The sequence below is a fragment of the Cydia pomonella genome, chromosome 10 (assembly GCF_033807575.1).
Source record: "Cydia pomonella isolate Wapato2018A chromosome 10, ilCydPomo1, whole genome shotgun sequence".
Classification (NCBI taxonomy): domain Eukaryota; kingdom Metazoa; phylum Arthropoda; class Insecta; order Lepidoptera; family Tortricidae; genus Cydia; species Cydia pomonella.
Window position 1 is genome coordinate 4,361,995 of NC_084712.1, and position 22,736 is coordinate 4,384,730.

Below are 22,736 nucleotides of genomic sequence, written 5' to 3' on the forward strand. Positions count from 1 at the left end.
ACAACGTGTCACATTTTCTTGACCTCCTCCCTCCCCCTAAACGTGTGATGTAATTAATAGATGACCCCTAACGTTATTTCCCAGCGCGTGCAATCAATAACCCACACATTGAAGGTAGCTCCGTTGTATTATTGTAAGTGTTTAAAACGACAGGTATTCGCTTTTTCAATAAAAAATAAGTACCTGTATGTCTGACTATGCATTTACCAACATTGTGGGAAAGGAAACTTACTCAGATATATGTGGCTGAGCGAAGACATGTTTGACGCGGGTTTTCCTCTCCTCGCCAGAGGCCGGCGGCAGCGACGACCGGTCAGCAAGCTTATGGTCTCAACCTGAATATAAACCACAGCAAGAAAGAAAACTTACTTAGACATATGTGGTTGTGCGAAGACATGTTTGGAGTGTATCTTCCTCTCCTCGCCAGAGGCCGGCGGCAGCGACGACCGGTCAGCAAGCTTGTGATCCCAACCTGGAGTATAAAACACGCTTAGCGACTCTTCTTACTGGTCAATGCTTCGTAAGAGACGTTTCTATCGGCTAAATTCTATTTGGTTACGGAACCTTAAAAAGTAAGTCTTTAAACCAAGACTACAGGAAACCATCGCCGAAATGATGGGACTTAATACTAAAAAACATGTCTGTTATGACCTTCTAGACAGAAACGCAACCCTATCGCAAAATCTATCCGTTTTGATAATGAGTCATACGATTAATTTCAAATAAAAATGAAAAACGTCGGTCCGATTTTATTGAAGGATATCCAGAATAGCGGGGCTGTTAGTCCTAGGCGTTGTGTCCCTTTAGTACCTTAGTACAAGTCAAGCGAGCAGCATTATGGGCATACGGGGCACGCTAGCAGATGCGACGATCGCACCCGCGGCCCGCGGCGGGCAGCTGATCAGAACGACCAAGTCCTGATATATGACAATCACGCTGGGTAGACTCATTCAGACGGCATGAAAATTTGCAATGCGGTAATCGATCGATTGTACCGATACCGTAACTCAGTAGAGTTCTCGAACCATGTATGTAGCTTTAATACAGTAGAACCCCGAGAATCCGAACTAATTGGGTACGAGACTGGATCGGATAATCGAAATGTGGGTGTCTTGGAACAAAAACAAAACCTTTTTACATAACAACACAGTATGTACAGTAATTAAAATATGACGTACAAATTAATGCTGATATAAAAAACACCGGAAAAAAATATCGGGTAATTCAGTGTTCGAAGTACGAACAAACTATATAAGCGTTTGGATAATCGAAGTTTTACTGTACTGGTAAAATGAATGTAGACGTACCTTGCGGGTGGCCGCCTATAGGAGTGTGGCTCATGGCGCACAGGCCCTGCTCCCACCCGCGCGCTGCATGGCGAGATACCACCTGCGAACAACATAATAATAATAATAATTCAGCTTATATACGTCCCACTGCTGGGCACAGGCCTCCTCTCATGCGCGAGAGGGCTTGGGCTATAGTCCCCACGCTAGCCCAATGCGGATTGGGAACTTCACATACACCTTTGAATTTCTTCGCAGATGTATGCAGGTTTCCTCACGATGTTTTCCCTCACCGAAAAGCTAGTGGTAAATATCAAATGATATGTCGTACATAAGTTCCGAAAAACTCATTAGTACGAGCCAGGATTTGACCCCACGATCTCCGGATTGAAAGTCGGATGTCATATCCACTCGGCCACCACCGCTTTAACAACAACACAACACATTAGCTGATGTTAAAACGAATTTTATAATATCACTTTTTTAACCTTTCATGTGGTCGAAAATCGTGGGTCCGAACATCTGTATAGAGCAAAAAATGCTAAAGAATAAGTTTAATAAGTTTGCCTATTGTACGATCTTTCGTGCAATAATTATTTAATAAATAAAGACACGGCACGGGCTTAAGACTAAAAATCAGTATTCACAAGTTAAAACCTAGCTATATATTATACTAATATCAATTCATGAATTTACGAAGTCCAAAAGCGTAAAATAACATACGTAAATAATTAAATGACATAAAATGGGGCGTGTCTTCCTTTCCTTGATTGAGACTACTATAGGCTACAAAAGCTACCAAATAATTTGCTACGTTAGTTCAAATAATCATTGTATAAAGTTTTTTTAATTGTACACCTTGGTGCAAAGCATTCCCGCGCAAACCACTCATATCGAATATTTATAGGTCACATTTCATTGTGTATTCAAAAAACTTCTGAGGAACGATATATGGTCGTATAGGTGCCAAAATCTTTCAATATTTCGAAGTATTGCTGTAATCATCGAGTTGATACGATAATACGTGTAAATCGTATATAAACGACAATACGTAATACATACAATGAAAAAACGCTTCTATACCTACTCTTTCTACTTAATTCAAATTCAAAACCATTCTTTGCTATTGTTTGGAAATCATGTATGAGAAAGTACAAATTTTAAACTACTTAAGTTACTAAACAGTTTATAAATAACATTTACTTCTTTAATAACTACATTTATTAGTTCCATCCATAGATAGCCACAATATAATAAAGGAAATGATGTCCGGAATCATATTCATTCAGTCCGCATCACTAGAAACCACCAAGCCACCAAAAAAATCAATACATCACACAATGAGGATCATATCCAGCATCACAACTATTTGTATAGGTTAAAACGGGACAACAGTAAAAAAATGAGATGGCGGACTGAAGTCAAGAGTCTCCGGCATCGATCGGAGCTTAAGGTGTTGCACATTCACTAACACCAATAGCGGACAAACTATTTATAAGCTAGTTTACCATCCCAAATTAAAGTATTAATAACACTCAATATCAAATATCCCCATGAAAAAAACAGTATTTCATTGCAAGACCAAAAAATTATAAAATTCTCTTTTTAAATTCACCCATAATGTATTGCACAAAAACTTAAATATAATAAGGGCATGTCAAAACATATTAAATCATAACTTCACGGTTCAATAAGCAAGTTATGAAAGAAAAAACATTGGGGCAAAAAATTATAATAGACCTTACCATGTTCATTGTGCATAAACAAACAATACACTGAGGTAGCACACCAGTTAGAGGAATTACTTTTCAATATTATAAGATGATCTTTATTAATATTTGGGATAAAAAAACTCTGAATTGATTCCGGCACGACTGCGCAAAGCAACCGCTGTGGTACAAGTGATCCGAGCGGAGGCTGAATGCTCCACACAATGGGTCCGTAGCTGTGTAGCTTCGGACCCTTACCAATTATGCAGTCTTTGCATTTATGATAGGGTTTAATGTTATTGCGGATCAATAACTTCATGCCAAATGCATGTAACTGAGAATAGAATGCAATATATATTTTGATGGATTACCATTTTTTTATGAGTAGATGATTTAAGTTTGGATATGCACATCACTACTAGATGTTAGGAAAACAAACAAAAATCTCTGACTCAAGGCCAGTGAAAGTAAATTTAGAGGGTTTCATATATACAGTTTTGATCAAGCTTTTAAAGCATTTTTAGGAATATTAATGTGTAACACTTGAAAGTTTATGGTTAGCTATACTGCTAGTAGTAACTTTATCCAGTATTAAACGCGGTTCCCATTGATGAAACTCGAGTCTCGGGACAGGAAACAAATTATAAACAAACTTGTCACATTTCGTAGCCCTAACTAAAACAACGCCTCGCGACACCAAAACACTGTTTATTTCGTACTCGGAAACCTGAACACCGCGAGATAATCACTGTAACACATCTTATGCTAATTTAGACAGATGGGAATGGTATTTATCCTGGAATCATTAGCTGTTTCGGGAGACAATATTACGGCATTATGACTAATTATGAGTGAAACACTGCAAGGTCTTTGTTCTTACTTGTTACAACAATAAAGGCGGCCGCTGCGGAGCCAAACGGACGACATTAACAGAAAAGTTTCTTCTAAATTAATAATAAATTAGCTTGGTTTGGTTTTGTATACAACAGTGACACGAGTTTGACAATCAACCAACCATGACAGACAGCTGTCAACTAGCGCCCTCTATCGATGACGCCTCGAACCGCGGTGGACATCAAGAAGCATACGACAAACGCATTTGCATACGTTGGAATATTTTCCTATAGATGGCAGCACGAACTGCGAAAAATTATATAATTTTGGCGGGAATGGCGGGAAACTAAACAAAATGTGTAAGGCTGCCAAATTCGTTCGCGTTATTCGCGGTAAAATATTTCCTAATCATAATTAATAAAAATAATTTAACTTTGAACACTAACCTGTATTGCAGCTTAATGCCGCTGCATTGTGATATCTTTTGTGACGGGACGTTGGTGAAATAATTTATCTGCAACAAGTAATTATTTCAGCTTAATCTGCGGGATCTTGAAAAAAGTGGAGATCACATAGATTGTCAAAGTAAGTTTTTTACAAAGTTAATTTCATTTTATTTAGCCATCAAATGGGGCCAACTATGTTACGTTTGGTTAGTAAATATTTTGCTGAATTTCCATGTTTTCTACGGTGTTTCAAGGATTATTATGAATAGGAGATTTGATGATTAATTACCATTTTTTATTTGAGTTCTAAAAACACTTAAGTGCTTTTAATGTGTCAGTGACCAGAATCTATTCAATACCAATGTCTAAGTCTACCTTTAACCAATCAACATTAAAAAAACAATCTATATTTATTTGTTTTCACTCGTTGAAGTCTTGATATCAAAACTCTGCGTAGGGGGTGCCACTAGCACAAACTGTAAACAAACCGCGGCAATGTCAAAGTCATATTTATTCATACCAAATCATCAGTGAAAATAAATAATAATAAAGAAATAAATAAAACTTGTCAATAAACTGTTTAAGGCACAGGATAGGCATAGGATGGGTCGAAATTGTTTTCGTTGTCTTATTTCAGTTCTTTCTGTGACCACTCTGTCACACATGTCTAGTCTATGGTTCGGTCTTCTATCATATTCATATACCTAAAAAAAACCGGGCAAGTGCGAGTCGGACTCGCGCACGAAGGGTTCCGTACCAATTATTTATAAAAACGGCAAAAAAAAATATGTTTTTTTGTATATGGGAGCCCACTTAAATATTTATTTTATTCTGTTTTTAGTATTTGTTGTTATAGCGGCAACAGAAATACATCATCTGTGAAAATTTCAACTGTCTAGCTATCACGGTTCATGAAATACAGCCTGGTGACAGACGGACGGACGGACAGCGAAGTCTCAGTAATAGGATCCCGTTTGACCCTTTGGGTACGGAATCCTAAAAATCGAGTGCTATTGCATGTCTTTCTAGCAAAATTAAAAACTTAATTTCATCTCATACTAAAAGCTTCACTCCGCATTTTTGGGGACAAAAAACAAGACAAGGAAAATAATTATCACCCATATAAGTTGCTCTATGGTTTACGGTTTGCGCTAGTGCTGCCTCTGGCGGCAGAACATTGCAGTATAACGCCCTCCTAGTCACAGCCTTCTTAAACTTTATATAACAATGTTAATTTCCCTTTACAAGTAAACTTCATGTTTACATTTTACAATCACAGTACTTTTCAATATGGCCATGCAATGACGGCTGACCGCGGCCCGCATTAATTGCCTAATGTCCCACCACAATCCCCGACAACGATCAAAAACGGCTTACTCCCGTCGGAACTCCGACACACATACGCCGGCCCGATCAGAGATGAAACTCCAAATGGGAAAATTCAATTAGTGTAATAACAGCGCGCAGTTCCATTATACCAATCAAAGGAAAACCGGAAAGTTTGCGCACATCAAAGAGTCGCTTAGTGCGTGTGTAATGACGGCTTGGGGACGGGATCGGGCACTGGCAATGGTAGATTTATGGAATAGGCTCTTATAGATGATCCCTTGATATCCATAGAGGATGAGTATCTAAAACTTTTTAACTCCGCTACATTGCACTCGAAAAGCTGAGACAGGCTGGTTTTTTTTTTTAATACTACGTCGGTGCATGGCAAACAAGCAAACGGCCCGCCTGATGGTAAGCAGTTTCCGTAGCCTATGTACGCCTGCAACTCCAGAGGAGTTACATGCGCGTTGCCGACCCTAAACCCCCCTCCCCCTCGTTGAGCTCTGGCAACCTTACTCACCAGCAGGAACACAACACTATGAGTAGGGTCTAGTGTTATTTGGGTGCGGTTTTCTATAAGGTGGAGGTACTTGGTACCAAATTGGGCTAGTGTTTATTTTTCTATTTTAAAAAATCTTATCAAGTCGCTTTAAGTTCAGCTAGCTGTTTTTATAGATAACACACTATATGCAAATTTAAAAGACTCAAGATGCTTATAAATAATACGGTTTAAAGTTCAAGTTCAAAGTTTTTTATTGCATATAAGAATCAGGTTACATTGCATGTCGAATATATAACCAACCAACAAATGACCGTGAATTAATAAAAAAAAAAGATGAGTGGTACAAATACGTTCACTTTACGTAATCGGAATAAAGCGTAAACGTGTATACATGTAGCCGTGACATCAAAGGGAAGTTAATCCTTCCATTCCCGAGCTGATTACCTGTCGAAAGAAATCATTTCACGTGTTTCTGTCTGTCATTTCTCGGTACCGCGTAAATTAGAGTTTGGGGCTTTTCTGTTAATGTTAAGGCTTCAAAGGCTCAAATGACAGGAATTGAAAACTTTTTAGCAAAACTTTACCTTTAAGCCTCACTCAAAATGTTCTTATTAAGACACTTTGATGTCATAAGCGAGTAAATAAAATACAAAATTAAAGAATCTCTTTCACGTAGGGTCAAGGCGGGAACAGTGGCTCTCTCAACTCAATGTCAATACGAGAGAGGCTACGCTTCCCTGCTAATACAGTAGAAACATTCAGTAATCGCACAAATTCAAATGCACGAACAATGGTTATTCTAACACACGAGGGTGCTAAAGTATAGAGCGATATTTGGGTGACTGAGCTACTGTTCCCGCCTTTACCCTAACCTTAAAGCTATGCATTAGAAAATATCAAAAAGTTAGTTAAGACAAACGAGCATTAATTTACAGGTACATGAAGAAATTAATGGTAGGCAGCATTCCTGTTAAACTTTTCATTTGAACTGCTTTGTTCGTAAAAGTCTATAATTTACCTAATGAGTATATATTTACTATGAAAACGGTTAGCTTTATCAATAGCACGCTAATACCTACTTCAGTTTGAAATGATTAAATAAAGCGAGATAACTATTCGAAGCCAAAGGCTGAAGGCAGAATTCCAGGAACGAAATGGCCTTTACAAAAGGTAGTCAAAAAGTATGGAGCGGCACAAAGCGAAACAGATTTCTGTTTTCAAACATCGCATAGAAGAGCGTAACTAATAGTAACTAGAGATCAAAACGATAAGGGTTGTTCAGGGATTTTACTCACAACTTTTACAGAAGGAATCGCTTCGTGAAAACCAGTATAAATGTGATCAGTAAAAACTTACAATTGCCACGGAGATAGAGTTGAGCTTACGATGGTTTTCCCAAAACGATGCCTTGAATCGTTGGGAACAGCAGGCCAGTATTAGCGATCCGTCATCAAAGGGGGACGACCACTTTGATCGGACCGCTTCCTGGGAAATTCCTTTAGCACTACGTAACATACTAATCAATCGCTGGGATATATCCAATCGGAAAAGGCATTAAAGGCAATAGTTCCAGCTTGCGGTAAACTGTTTGCGAGGGGGGAGGGGTTAGGGGGGATGTTCGCGCCGTACATCAAAGGCGCGTCGAGACAAAGCTCTAAGAGCCTTTTAACTTTATTTAGCGGAGTGGTAAGTTTAGCCGGTCGCGATTCGCAGGTTAAAGAGTAACACACTCGCTTGAGCCAGGCACGGGGGGACGGCCTAGGGTTGAGCAGAACTCACTGCTAACTACTAGCCTTCTGCATATATATGAATTTTATTCGATACCCTCTAGAAAGAATGGAGGGTGTCGAATGGTGTGTCCATCTTGCGACTATGACAGCAGTCTCTGGTCACACTCTGCCGCTGTGGGGTAGTCAAATCGCTATGGAGGGTGTCGAATGGCTGTGTCCATCTTGCGACCATGACAGTAGTCTCTGCACACACTCCGTCGCTGTGGGGTAGTCAAATCGCCATGGAGGGTGTCGAATGGCTGTGTCCATTTTGCGACTGTGACAGCAGTCTCTGGTCCCAGTCCATCGCTGTAGGGTAGTCCAATCACCGTTATTTTGAGGACGGTGGAGTGTCGTCGAAACCTTTCTGTATACCTATCTGCCGTGGCAGTATTTAACGCTATTGATAAAGCACGAGTTTTTTTTTTTATGACACACTTATCGTTAATTGTGTTATATCGATGATGTGTAACTGTAAAAGTTAGAAAGAGAGGTAGTATAGTAGGTAGAGCAGTAAAAAATACGAGTAATTGTTGCCATTTCCACTGCTATCAGCGAGAATTAACATACTTTGACACTGATAGTTGTGGCCCTCTTCGATGACTTCGGTTACTGCATTTCGTAATTAAAGTGGCCTGTATTTAAGTACCTACATTATTATGCAACATACTTGTTAACATGACAGAAGCATATTCAGCGGGATACAAAAAAAATTACAGGCAATTTTTTTTAAATATTTTAAATCATAAATCCCAGATCTAAACCGAGAACAAAGCATCATCAAACCTCTCAGCGACCCTTCACCTTAGACTACTCAACACAAATCCTGCTTCAGCCTAGCCCTAGCCCTAGATCTGGCAACCCTACCGGCCCACCCCGCACATCAAACGGGCCGCTAATGCCGCCCGCACCGCGGCGCCTCTTTGTCGGCGCCCTTTGAGTCGCGATGCCGCGCCACCTAAGCCTCGGACAATGAGGCTGGATCGACTCCGAACTACAACCTACAATGTCGGAACCGATGTTAATAAATAAACAAAGGTGACCTATGACCCTACAGCTTGCCAATTCACACTCCCGATTAACTCCCCCAAGAGTCCCATGACTACATTTTGGTCACATTATCACAAAACTCCGATCAATCTTGCAGTTCATTGTAAATAAGGGTGGCAAAATTGCGTACCCTAAATATATAATTTCGCCTTAATTAGCTTTTAATCATTATTCCACTATAAATTGGACCATAAGATTCATGGGCGTATTCAACATCTAGGATTTGGAATAAGTTACCTGCTATAGGTATAATTTTCATAAGTATTATTACACACCTCTATTTCTTGTGGTTTAAATGGATATCTATTTTTTGTTATTTTAATATTTTATTTGGCCTAGGTTGGGCAGCCACGGTGAAGTTATGGTTAGATATTTTTGGCTACCCTGATTTTCCATGAATCTCAACATTGATAACAGAATTTAATCATCATAGCTAATGTCCAATCTCTTCAAACTTCAAAAGGCTAATGAAAGCCACCAACATACCACAAACTAGCAAATAATCATTATTATTTTCGTTTTTCAGGCGATTAAATAAGTATTCATTCAGAAATTATTCTTTGACTCTATGTAACAAAATTTTATATTAACCCCGTTGTGTTCGGATCTTCCGTTCTTTTACCAAACTTTACTTGGCAGTTTAAAAAAAATTGGGATATCAGCTAATCCGTTAGTTTGCTGGTTTGTGGATAGCAGTGGGTTTAGCCATTAACCTCTCGTTTATGTATGATAACGATCCTGACTACATTTTGAGTCATCGGTTTGCATTTTCTTTCGAGAACATTTTATTCTGCTCTGTATTGCACGATTTTAGACCACCACAGCCACACACATATAAAAGGATAATGAAAGCCTTTAACCAAGAAAGGACTAACTTCATGACTTTCATGAGTAATGACAATGACTCCTTACGTTTTTGCACCTAAAAATCTTCAAAGGCTTCAACGACAAATGGCTGCTTTAAAATAATCCAATCCACATTCAGATCCACGACTAGTTAAATCTGATCATTAAATTCAAACTGCGTACGAATCAAATCCCCACTAGCGGGGGCGAGTGCGTTGATTACCATAAGCTGGCACAAAGGCAAGTCCTTTGACGAATTAGCGCTAACATGGCCTATGTTTATCTATCACATATATACTTCGCAAATGGCTTTCATGTCAGCTAGATAGCGTGTCACTGGTCTTCATCATCACAATGCATCCCGTATGACAGTTATTTATACGCCAAAGATGTTATTTTCAGTATTTTCTTTGACATAAAGAGGGCTCTCTGATTATCGTGTTATAAAGCTTCTGTGTAGTAAATGAAGGATAAAACATAGAAGTCCCTTTCATATTTAAGAATAATTTAGTCCTTTAAAGGCCCGTAGCTTACAAATAGAGCACAAAAGAGGAAAGGAAATAATCAGTGAACGTGCCATGATGTGTTAGTTACTTTTTGCATTGCATGGAACCTTCAGCGTGATGACCATTTATCTCAAAGATGCCTAAACCGAAACAACTATCTTGAACAAACGTAGCCGACTTCTTTCCGTACCTGAGATACCGTAACACGATATTTAACAGATAAGAGATGAGAACTACCCTTTGCCAGAACAGATACAAGAAAGAAAGCTCTTATCTCAGTAAAGTAATAAACTAACCGCCGCACCTCACAAACGAACACAAAATAGTAAGTACATTATGACACAAGTGTGCTACGTTGGTCACGCGAGCTCAAAGCAAGCGCTCAATAAGAAAGCCGAAGTTTGTAACGACCAATACACACGTGTTTCATTTCATACGACGTTTTTCAACACACTTCGAGGAAATAAATTACAACTTAATTAATTATTACTTAATTGCAACTTATATAAATCTATTTTAATACGAAGCTACGGGGAAGATACGGCTTTGGGACGCTACGTGCGTTAATACTTTTGCTGCTTCTCATATTAACCGAACCATGCGTTCGGCGGGAGCAGCAGCTGAGCTGGCGTCGGTTCGAAAGCGGGCGAAGTACGCAGCGCTGGCGAGCTACATATTTGTCCCTCTTGCCATAGAAACCACGGGCTGTTGGTGTGATGAGGCCAAGATATTTATTGGTGAAGTGGGCAGACGCATGCGGGAGTGTGGTCATGACCCTCGCTCCGGGTCGTTTTTGATGCAGAGGTTGTCCATCGCCGTTCAACGTGGCAACGCAGCGAGCGTGATGGGCTCCTTTGCATCTGGAGGGGCGCGGGGCGAGTTGTGCGGATAGTTTTTGTGTGTCGGTTAGACAACATTTCCATCCTCATCACTTAGATGGTTGGCAGTCCTCAACTGTGCGTTTTTCCAGGAACTTTCTGCCTCGCACAGCTAAACTGTGGAATGAACTGTCGCCTGCGGTATTTCCGGACCGATACGACCTTCAAACCTTCAAGAAAAGAGCGTACTCCCATCTCAAAGGCCGGCAACGCACTTACAACACCTCTGGTGTTGCAGGTGTCCATGGGCGGCGGTAGTCGCTTACCATCAGGTGATCCGTCTGCTCGTTTGCCTCCTCTACCATAAAAAAAAAAAAAAATTTGGATTTAGTTCAGTTTAGATTAAGATTTTTGTGTTTGTATAACTTTGTATTTTTCGTATTAATAAATTGATTATTTTAATTGTTTCAGCTAATTTTAAGTATGTATAGTAATAATGATGTTAACCCTAGAATAAACGATTTTAGTTTTAATTGTTAAAACAGATAGTATAAAAGCAGGAACAACTAACAAAAAGTGTTATCATACATTACCGCACATCATAATCATTGGCCTTTAACATCAATTAAATGATGGTTTGAACAGCGCCCATAACATTGCGGCACTTACGTAAATGACTAGTAAGTCCAATCCGAGAGCGGCAGCCGCGACCGCATACCGCGCAGGAGAATGTCATGCCCGGTGACGAAGGTGGGAAATCAGCGCGCTGGTGTGTCAATTCTCACCTAGTGTGAAGGAGTTTAAGCCATGCTTCATCGTGTGCAACTACTCCATCTCCCAGGGTCTTCCTCCAGTGGTCGCGGTCTTCAGCCTCCCTTTCCCAGTCGGTGGGATCGATCCAGAAGGACCTATCCTTAAAACGAAGTATTAGTAGATAATTATAATAAATACGTAAGTGTCGTAGAACACTCAGTTAGAATGAAGTTAGGAAAGAGTCGTGACGGTTCATGTTCATGCTCATGAATATTTTCGTGTCCGTGGCCGCGTCCGGGTCCGTCATCCTCATTCTTTCTCAATCGTATGGGTTGTAACGAAAAAATCTTACACTTTTTTCGCCTAACCCCCATCCGCAAAACCCGTACCGTCCGATAAGAAACTTCGTCCCAAATAGCACGCGGGTTTATTATCTAGAATTAAGAGCCTAAAAGCGGTTCAATAAATTCCAAGCAAGCGTGTTGAAAACAAAATATAAATTTCGCACTCGAATGTGTAATTGCGGCATGTTATGTTCATTTGGCAAGTTTTAACAGGATTCCGAGCGGCCCGCGCAACTTGCGGGGGAGGCGATGAAATTGATTTCCCAGTGATCAAAAGAATGAAATTCGCAAAGGGAAGGAAGGTAATTTATTTGACCAAAGCGTTGACAGAACGCTGCTACCTCTGCCAATGTTTCTGGACACGGGAATATTAAATCTGTGTCGAATAAAATGCAAAAGTGTTTCGCTAAGTAATCATTTTATTGATATTTGTTTCGCTGCAAAATAAAATTGTACGTATTTCACGAACTCTAGAGATAAATGTTAAAACTTTTTGTTTTAAATATTACTTACTTTGTTATTTAAGTTTGAAAATAAACTCTAATTCGGTGTGCATATTATTAATACATATTAGTAAAATATCAAAGGTACTTACTATACACGTGATCTGTGCCTTTACAGAATTAATACAGCGTGATATGGTAAAACCTCTCTACGGGCCTACCACTACTTACTAGCAATCTCGCTAATGTTGTACCTACAGATATTTTATATTTATAAACCATTAGGTTCTGCCCGCGACTTCGTTTGCGTAGGATGATGATGATTGATAAACTATGTCCTTACCAAATTTCATCGAAATCGGTTAAACGATTTAAGTGTGACGAGGTAACAGACAGACAGATAGAGTTATCTTCGCATTTATAATAGTTATTAGTTACAAACAAACATAATATCATCATAAACGCACATACTCCATTTCATCGGGGGTAAAAACCACGGAAAACCCTCTAGATTGTTTCTTCTTTTGACAATCCTATCAAAGTCAAGAATTCAAAGTGAGTGTCCTTACTGGTACGTAAAATGATAGATAAACATAAATATTCAGAGGCACTCCTCTACTTAGGTATTAGTATAATGCCCTGCACTTTCTTCTCATCATCATCATCATATCACCACCCTTTATCGTCCACTGCTATGCATAAGCCTCTCTTTTAGTACACCACTTGTCCCGGTCCTGAACAAATCTCATCCAGAAGTGACCCGAAATCTTCCGAATGTCATCCACCCAACGAGGCAACGGACGCCAGCGGATTCTTTCATCTGATATCGGCCACCATTCCGTTAGCGCTTTCTTCTGCAAAAGGTAAGAGCTTAGTTCGGTCGTCCCAGTCCACAGTAACTCGATTGGAAGCGTAACTAACTAGTAAACTAGAGGCGTACTATACGGTAATTATTTCTATTGTGCCGTTACCGGCGGGCTAACTAAATCACCTCACGGTAACGTCATTACCGATACATGTATCACATGCGTGTATGTATGAGATATAATGACTATTTTGCGTACAGCGCCTGCATATAAAGGTAATTTACTTCGTTAACTGGCAGTAACTATGTTAATAGAGTGTTCCTTGAATTTATAAGTCTCATCAGAATATATCGCTAGGCATGAAGGTAAATAAAGAGGTTATTTAAATGACTGTCCGCTTAAGTTGCGAAAGTCTGAATACCAAATAAATTTAATTTTACTTCCAGATCTAAAATCATTTTATTTTTCTCAATTCAACTACTTAAATTCGATCTCTGAGAATGTGAGCACAATATGATTCGCCTGAACATTTCGCGATACATATGCAACCAATAATAAAATATTTTCTGACCATTGAATGCAATACGCCAAGGATTCCATGAAATCTGCATGGGCCCGAGCGCGGCCTGCCCGCGCTGTCGCATGTCTGCGGCCCGCCGAAGCGAAATTTTTGCTTCGCGACCCGTCTTGACCACGAAACGATTGGAATTCCATATCCGCATACACCCGAAGATAACTTACAATATTTAAATATACGAGTATAGTTGGAAATAAAGCTGCCCAGTGCTCACCTCAATGCACAAAGCAATCGAAAACATTTACCCCCAGCTTTCCCTATTTCTATAATTGAATTGAAACAGAAGTATGAATAGCAGTTTTACAAGTCAGAGCGTCCAATCAGATCCATTCATGTGTCTCCAATTGTCACCCGCCTCGGCAACCCTACACAATTTGCCCACGTACTTTCGGAGTGAGAGGAAATTGACCATCGCACGTGTTACACACGATCCTACTCCACATGGCTACACCCGTGCTTGCAAACGTAGAAAAAACACCTTTTTACGTTAGTATATAAGGATCAAATTCGCACGAGCGCTGGACTTGGTGGAAAAGTCACGTGTCCCTACCGCAGGTACAGGCGCTGAATTCTATTCGATAGAAAATCATTCGTGCGCAATTTCTTATGCAATAAGGAAGCCTCCTAAATTGTCACTAGGGAATTGAATCAAGTCTGCTATGTGACGCGGAATATTTCTGAATTACGACTATTCCAAGCATGCGATGATAGTTTTCCGTTTTTTATTCCGGGTTTTGTTAAAGAAAAAAATTGGCTAAAAAATTGTTTTCAACTTTTTGCCAAATTTAGTGAAGGGAATTTATGTGTCATACCGAGCAACTTTTATTATGCGCTAACCCCGAAATCACGCCAACAAACAACATTAGCAACATTATCCAAAATGTATAAAACAGTATATTTTTTCGCAATTTGGGCGTTAGCCCCAATGTAAAAGTTTTTCAGTAGGTATTAATCGATAACCTCAGCTCACAAAATTTGGCCAAGGATTGAAAAAACACCCGGTATCAGTGAGACAAACATGCTATTATGCGCTTCAATTAGCCTACCCGGTCCCTTAAGCGTGCTTTTGAAAGACAATGAAACGCTCGGGGGCATAAAGAGAGCATTCAATCTGGCATCGAGCATTGTTTTTCCGACATTACCTGGCTGATTACACCGCTGCCGGTGACGTCTCCCGTCTCCAGGTGCGGCAATCAGCCGTGGAATAGGGTCTGCCGGTCTGCCCGCGGCTGAATAATGTAACCCGTAACACAGATCACACACCTTCTAGTCTAGAAGGAGCGTAGTCATCAGCAGTAAGCATTGGGAGATTTGAGTTCCGATTATCGTCAGGTGACAACTAAAACTCATTAATAGCTATCACAAGTTGAGAGCCATACTTACCTAATAAGGTTATTTATTGTTTATTAATGTTTTGAAATTAGTGAGTTATGGTTATAAGAGAGCAGCCAGAATTCATTTCAGTTGTGTCCATGTTTAACTGAACTAAACAACTTTTTGTTAGAGAATATGGAGTGGGTTCTGAAGGCCTACCGCGAACACCGAAGTTCGCAAATTGCGTGCATCTTTCTCTGTTACTCTAATTACGACTTAATTAGAGGAAAAAAGAAAAGGTGCCCGCAATTTACAAACTTCTGTGGTCGCGGTAGGCCCTCTAGTTATTTTGAACACCTCGACCGACCACTTAGTCACTCTACATCCGTTTACTTTAGGATTGACGTTAGACGCAAATACGCGGCTGGATTGTGAAAAATTATACTTTACCAAAGGGAGTAAAAATCAGTGTCACATTAATAAAATAGGTACATTTATTTGTATGAACCTACTTTATTAGAACGTTATTTTATCACCTGCAATTATTTTTCCGACAAGTCTGTACTTCAGCTAATACCCTTCAAACTTAGGGTATTTTTCAGTGATACGCAAATTTTTGACTGCCATCCTACGAGTACGTTTGGTAAAACGCGTACAGTTGCAGGTTGGCAATACCAACACAGATGAATTATATATTTTAAGGAAGATGAAGATCCAGCTTTAATTTTATGTAAGATTCGACTATGTAAACAAGAAAAATAAATAACTAGGGATCAAAATCACCTCGAACAGGTCGCGTTTTTGTTTTTTATAAAAAAAAATCTGAATATTACATAGAATTGTGCAAAACTGAGACAGCAAATTATGTTTAATTATAATGTAAGTAATTCAGCAATTGGTGGTGATATTGAGCACGGTTTTCAAGGAATGGTTGTCGGCCTGTCTATCACATGACCGTACCATTGCTTGTAAACGTTTCATAATGAGAATTCTACATGAGGGTAGTCTATACCTCGTAATCTTGGCTAACAATAACGTCGCCTGCACGCGACGTTTTGCATACAATGACCCGCCACGAATGAGTTGCGGAGGGAAAATGCAACTGTCGCCGCTTAAAGGATTTTTTAAGCAAATTTGGCTCAAATCCAGTTTAATTTGAATTGTGCTCGTTATTTTCATTCGTTTCCTATGTTAATGAAAACGTGTACCCAGTGCCGGATTAAGATATTTTGATGCCCTAAGCATTTCTAGACCATGGTGCCCCCTCATCAAGATTACATTGAATTTTGTTGGTAAATGAGTAACGTTTATTGCCGCATTAAATCAAAATCAAATCAAAATCAAAATATTCTTTATTCAAATAGGCCTAGCAACAAGCACTTTTAAATCGTCAAATTTTACAAATATCATCTTAATCTAAATATCAGAGCAATTTATTGATGCAGTTATTATTGTTCTAAAAAAAACATTGAACTATTATAGATATGGTAAACTTAATAATAAGAATTTCATAAAAAGATCGTCATACATCAAAATTGTATAAAAATACTAGTCTAGAACCTTTCTAGAATAAAATCTAAATGTCAAAAAATACGGTATATATATACATTGAATTATCAATTTCATCATTAATAACATAACAATAAATAATTCATTCTTTACAATCACACTTAATCCCACGGTGTTTCATCATTCATGTAGTCTTGTGTGCTATAATAGGCTTTAGAGATAAGCTTACGTTTTACATAATTTTTAAATTTACTAACAGACAATTCAGTTATAATATTAGGAAGTTTATTGTAAAATCTTACACAATTACCCATGAATGATTTCTTAATTTTATGGAGCCTAGTGAAGGGCACTGCGAGCTTATGCTTATTTCTAGTATTAATATTATGTATTTCACAGTTTTTCTTAAAACTGGCAATGTTTTTATGTACATACAGAATATTCTCATAAATATATTGACAGTGTACTGTCATTATGTTAATGTCCTTAAACTTATCTCTAAGTGTGTCTCTATGGTACATTTTATATATTGCACGAATAGCCCTCTTCTGCAGAACAAAAATGGTATTTATCTCTGAAGCACTACCCCATAGTAAAATACCATATGACATAATGCTATGAAAGTAACTAAAGTAAACTAATCGAGCTGTTTTCACGTCTGTTAACTGACGGATCTTGCTCACTGCAAAAGCTGCAGAACTCAGTCTATTCGAGAGATTAGCAATATGGGGACCCCATTGTAGTTTAGAATCTAAAGTTATACCAAGAAAAACTGTGCTATCTACTAGTTCCAATTCCTCATCCTTGACAATGACACCTGTTTGCTCATTCCTTATGTGACTTGTAACAAACTTAATGCACTTAGTCTTTTTCTCATTTAACAATAAATTATTAACATTAAACCAATTTACTACTTTAGAAATAGCATTGTTTACATCACTGCAAGCTTGTTGCTGTCGTTTGACTTTGAAAATAAGTGAAGTATCGTCTGCAAACAATACTATGTCATGGTGGGTCTTTACTAGGTAAGGCAGGTCATTAATGTAGATAAGGAACAGGAACGGCCCCAATATTGATCCCTGCGGTACACCCATAGAGACCAATGACCCCGGTGATCGCTGTCCACTCACATCAACCCTTTGTATTCTACCGTGTAAGTAAGACTTTATTAAATTCAGTGCCGAGCCTCTTACTCCATAATAGTGCAGTTTCCTGATCAATGTTTCATGACAGACGCAATCGAAGGCCTTAGATAAGTCACAGAAGATACCTAAAGCATCCTGTGACTCCTCCCAGGCATCGAAGATCTGTTTAATTAGCTCAACACCAGCGTCGGTTGTTGAGCGACCCCGTGTAAAACCAAATTGTTTGTTGTGCATTAGATTATTAATGTTAAAATGTTTCAATAACTGACTCAAAACTATTTTTTCAAAAATTTTGCTGAATGTTGGTAACACTGATATCGGTCTAAAGTTAGTGGGGTCGGATGTGCTACCTGATTTAAATAAAGGAGTGACTTTACTATGTTTCATTATATCAGGAAACTCACCGCAGTCAACACTGTTATTAAATATAACTACCAGGTCAGGCGCTACAACTTCTATTAAGGATTTGACAGTATGAACGGAGACTCCCCAAAGGTCACTAGTTTTTTTTACATTAATTGATTTAAACGCCTTTAATATATCTGAGGCACTCACATGTTCAAAATTAAGGTTTCTAGTACATTCTGGGACATTCTCTTCTAACAGTGTAACGGCAGACGAGGGTGATGAATTTAAGTTCTTAGTTGTGGAAGCTGGTACCTCGGTGAAGAATTTTTCAAATTCTGTTGCTACATCTAAACTGGAATCTACGATTTTGTCATCAATTTTTAGTTTAAGATCTTTCATCCTTTGCTTTGATCTACCAGTCTCCACATTAATTACTTTCCACGTTGTTTTAATTATATCAGAGCTAGTTTTTATTGTTTGACTTATATAATTACGCTTAGCGATATGGCAATCTATTTTAAACTTCTTCGAATATTGTTTAACATATTCCTTAAATTCATCACTCGTATTGAACCGCCGTTCCTCATACAAGGCATACAATGCACGTCTTCGTTGATGTAACTCTGCAGTAGCCCACTCACTAAAAACTGATGCATCACTAACCATGACCGATTTTGTAGTAAATATCGCATTATAATTTTCCATAAAAGTGTGAAAGAATGAATTATACATATCATTAGGACTCATGTTGGAAGACAGAAAGGGTAGCGCCTGAATTAAACTTTGTTTCATTCGTTCCACGCGGTCAGAGGTTACTGGTACAAAAGTTATTTGTTTTCGCAAGGTATTTTTCCTTGCTGCTGAGAATAGAATTTTCAATCCATCACATCATTTTATTACGGAAATTGACAGTACCGCAGCAGTAATGTTCCAACAGTAGGCATAAGGTCAAGTGTCAGCAAATTCGAAGGCCCGTGCTTCGCATAGGCCGGAGGCCGAGCCAACCAATGTCCAAGTGTAAGCGAAGACGTAAGACATAGGCCGTACTCCGCACAGTGTTTTGCAACCTCTCTAGAGGTAGAGGAAAGCTCTAGCTTTCCTGCGAAGCTCATTCAAGTGAGGGCAAAGGCCGAGCTTCAGTAGAGCCTTAGCCATTGACAAGTGTCTCAAATAGCATAATTATTGTTTATGAAAACGGGACTTAATAGGGTAAGTTTTAAAATTAACTCTGACTCTACGTTTCAAGGACGTCGTTGTCCCCGTGGTCTCGGAGAAGACTGGGTAAAGTCGACATCATTATCTTGACGTTAGAGGTAATTTTAGAACTTAATGAAACGCGATTAAGATGTTAAGTTCCGTTTTTTTAAATAATAATGTGTCACAATTAGGCCAAGAAAATTAGATTTTTTCCAATTTGGTCCTAAAAATGCGTGTTATCCGAGTTTGCTCCATTCCAAGAGGGGTACATAAATGTTTCCTCTTTTTCAGTTTTTTTGCTTGTAAATCGAAAACGGTACGTCTGACTGAAAATTTGTTCTAATTATGATTAAAATTGCTATCTGAGGACCTGAAATGTAATTTAACTATGTTCTTGAAATAAAATATATTGATTGATTGATTGAAGGTACCTTAAGAAGTATTCGTAGTAAATTGTAAAAAATGGTGTACATTTTTTATTTTTGTTAAATTCATGTTAATAATCCGAAAACGCCTTCTTACCAGTGTCTGTTCCACCAAGTGCTATTGTAATTGATAGATCGAGTGGTTTGGCAATCTAAAGGAAAAAAATATCTCCTAAGGATCCCAAAATGTATGCACACCTCCTGGAATGGAGCAAACTCGGATTACACGTATTTAGGACCAAATGAAAGTATTAAAACAATTTCCTGCTTGCTGCTTGCTTGAGAGGTTAGGCAAAGCGTGTTTTGCAATTTCTAGATTAACGAAAATGCTTGACGAGCAATGTGTCAGAAATGCATACTATGCTTACTTTCAGTCAATTGTAACGTATGGAATTGATATGTGGGGACAAGCAGCGGAGAGACAAAGGGTGTTTATTATGCAAAAAAGGGTAATTATCCCGCAACCTATTTCGGACGTTTAAGGATCATTACTGTTCCAGGTCTGTACATATTTGAAGTGGCAAAAGTAATTCGTACACATCTAAATGAATTTAGAATGCTTGGTCCTAACTGCCGAAATGGAAATAATCTCCTCCCTAACATGCACAGACTAAAAAAGTCTGAACAATGTGTGTGGTACAATCTATAATCGTTTGCCAAATAATTTGAAGTCAGCTGAATTATCAGATAATATATTTATAAGTAAGCTTAAGCAATATTTAGTAGAAAAGGCATTTTACTCAGTAGAGGAATATATTAATCAGAATAACTTACGTGATTATTAAAATGGGATACTTATTATTATTATTTATTGTTGTTGATAGATAAAAATAGACATAAGATGTCAATAATTAATGTTAATTGACATGTAACTTGTGTTATGAATGAATAAATTGAAAATTGAAATTGAATTGGGAATGAATTCCTCAAAACGCTATTTTGGATCTAATTTGATTGGCCTAAATCGTGAAAATTTAAATCAGTGTTTTTAAAGGCAAAGTTTAAAGCTGTGCTTTTCATAAGGCTGAACGCGCGGAGCGTTCGATCGGCGCTTACGGATGAGGCCAAAGGTCGAACTGGAAGAAAGCAAGGCTTGAATTTGGCAAATGGTAAGGTAAGGTATGAATGGCTGGGCGTCCGGAGGGTCCGATCGCGGTGCGTTATCATACAATACAACCAATGGCGAGGTGTGAGCAAGGCAGGAAACCCAGCTGCGAGAGAGAACAGCTTGGATTTGGATCCATGGCAAAGTGAAAGGGAGGCAGTTTGCACAAAGTAGAAGCCCTTAGCGTCGCATAAGACCTAACGCCGAACTGCAAAAGAGTGGCTTGAAATCGAACCTATGTAATCACGGTTCTCCTACTGCCTTTGCTTAACTCGAAAGCGCAACTTGATAAGATGCTTTTGGATTTCGGCCTTCGCGGGGCCCTTCATAACACTTTGACTATTAGATCACACGATCGCGGCTCTGCAGCAACTCGGCCTAGCCGACACGTCGTCTACGTCGAGAAAATCGGTTGGCCACAAGCCCGACGGTAAGATTTTTTGGCCATGAGCTTTGAGGGCCTCCGCGTAAGGTTGGAGATGTGCTTACGTGTCCTCACTCTCTTACGACCCTTTGTTATTAGATGGGTACTTGCACACATATCAAAAAGTTTCGTGTACATAAGTCGACTACGACTGCGATGCTGATGCAACCTGCGCGTTTTTTGTCCTATGATTTTGGTGCCCCCCTAGACATGGTGCCCTAAGCAAGTGCTTATTTTGCTTAATGGTTAATCCGGCACTGCCGGTGTACCTGACTGAGTACTTAGTTAAATCCAGGTACTCTATTGTCTTAAGCAGTGTTGCCAGGCGTACAATAATTATCGTACACGTACAATAATTTGGGCGTCGCCGTCGGTACGATGTACGTTTAAGAGCATTATCGTACGCAAAAGTACGATATTTTCAGCCCTTGGACGATGCCACCCAAAGTCTAGTTTTTTGACCAAAATATGACAGTTTCCTTCAGAAAAAGGATACAATTAGCACCTTATGGGTGTTCGGCTCGTTGGTTTACGTTAAACTTGTTAAAATTTTCTGTAAGCCGCTTGGAGATCCAATCACAAAAATATACAAATATGAAACTAATTTGTGCGCAGTTAAGACGAAAATTGCGTTTTTTGCAAAAAAAATTGGGAGTAGGGCCTTTTTGATATGGGTACGATAAATTTTTCATAGGTACGATAATTTTGACAGTAATTTTGGAGTTATACGAGTATGTAAATCTCGTCTAATCTATTCGTTCGTGCAACACACATGCGCTTGATATTGATCGTAAGATAAAAAGCTACCTGTATACATTTAAAGTAAATACAAATCATATTAAACCGTCACTTGAACCGAACGCAATTCAATTTATATCAAACGAAAATTAATACAAAAAGCGAGTATTAATTCGCGCACCGTCGACCCGCGAACCACACTGTCAATCCATCAGTTGACTGTACTGCCAGCAATATTAACTAACCATAGATGTACCTTATACGTATGCAATAAGGCTTATTGTAACTTATCAGGATGGTACAATATGTTGCGGTAAAAATTCATATTGTTTTATTGAATCCGCTTTTGACATGTTCGATGGGTCTGCGGTTCGTCACGTCATTCGTGGACAAGCGCTGATAGGAAATGTTTTTCGGTTTTTTTTTTTTGGATTGACAATATTTATTTCGACAGTGCTGACGTGTTTCATTGTTGTGCAATTGAAACTAAAAAGATCATCAGTACACATGTAG

The 22,736-nt window shown here is 38.8% G+C and overlaps 1 protein-coding gene across 1 annotated transcript in view; it reads right to left on the minus strand.

The window, feature by feature from the left end:
- The window catches only part of LOC133521864 (axin), a 99,377-nt gene that overhangs the window by 11,795 nt on the left and 64,846 nt on the right, over positions 1-22,736 (minus strand). Inside the window, exons 3-5 of the mRNA XM_061856967.1 lie at positions 4,276-4,343; positions 1,308-1,389; positions 370-472 (exon numbers count right to left, since the gene is read on the minus strand). Of these exons, the coding sequence (XP_061712951.1) occupies positions 370-472; positions 1,308-1,341 (137 nt within the window). The 5' untranslated portion in view covers positions 1,342-1,389; positions 4,276-4,343. The remainder of the gene's footprint in view (positions 1-369; positions 473-1,307; positions 1,390-4,275; positions 4,344-22,736) is intronic.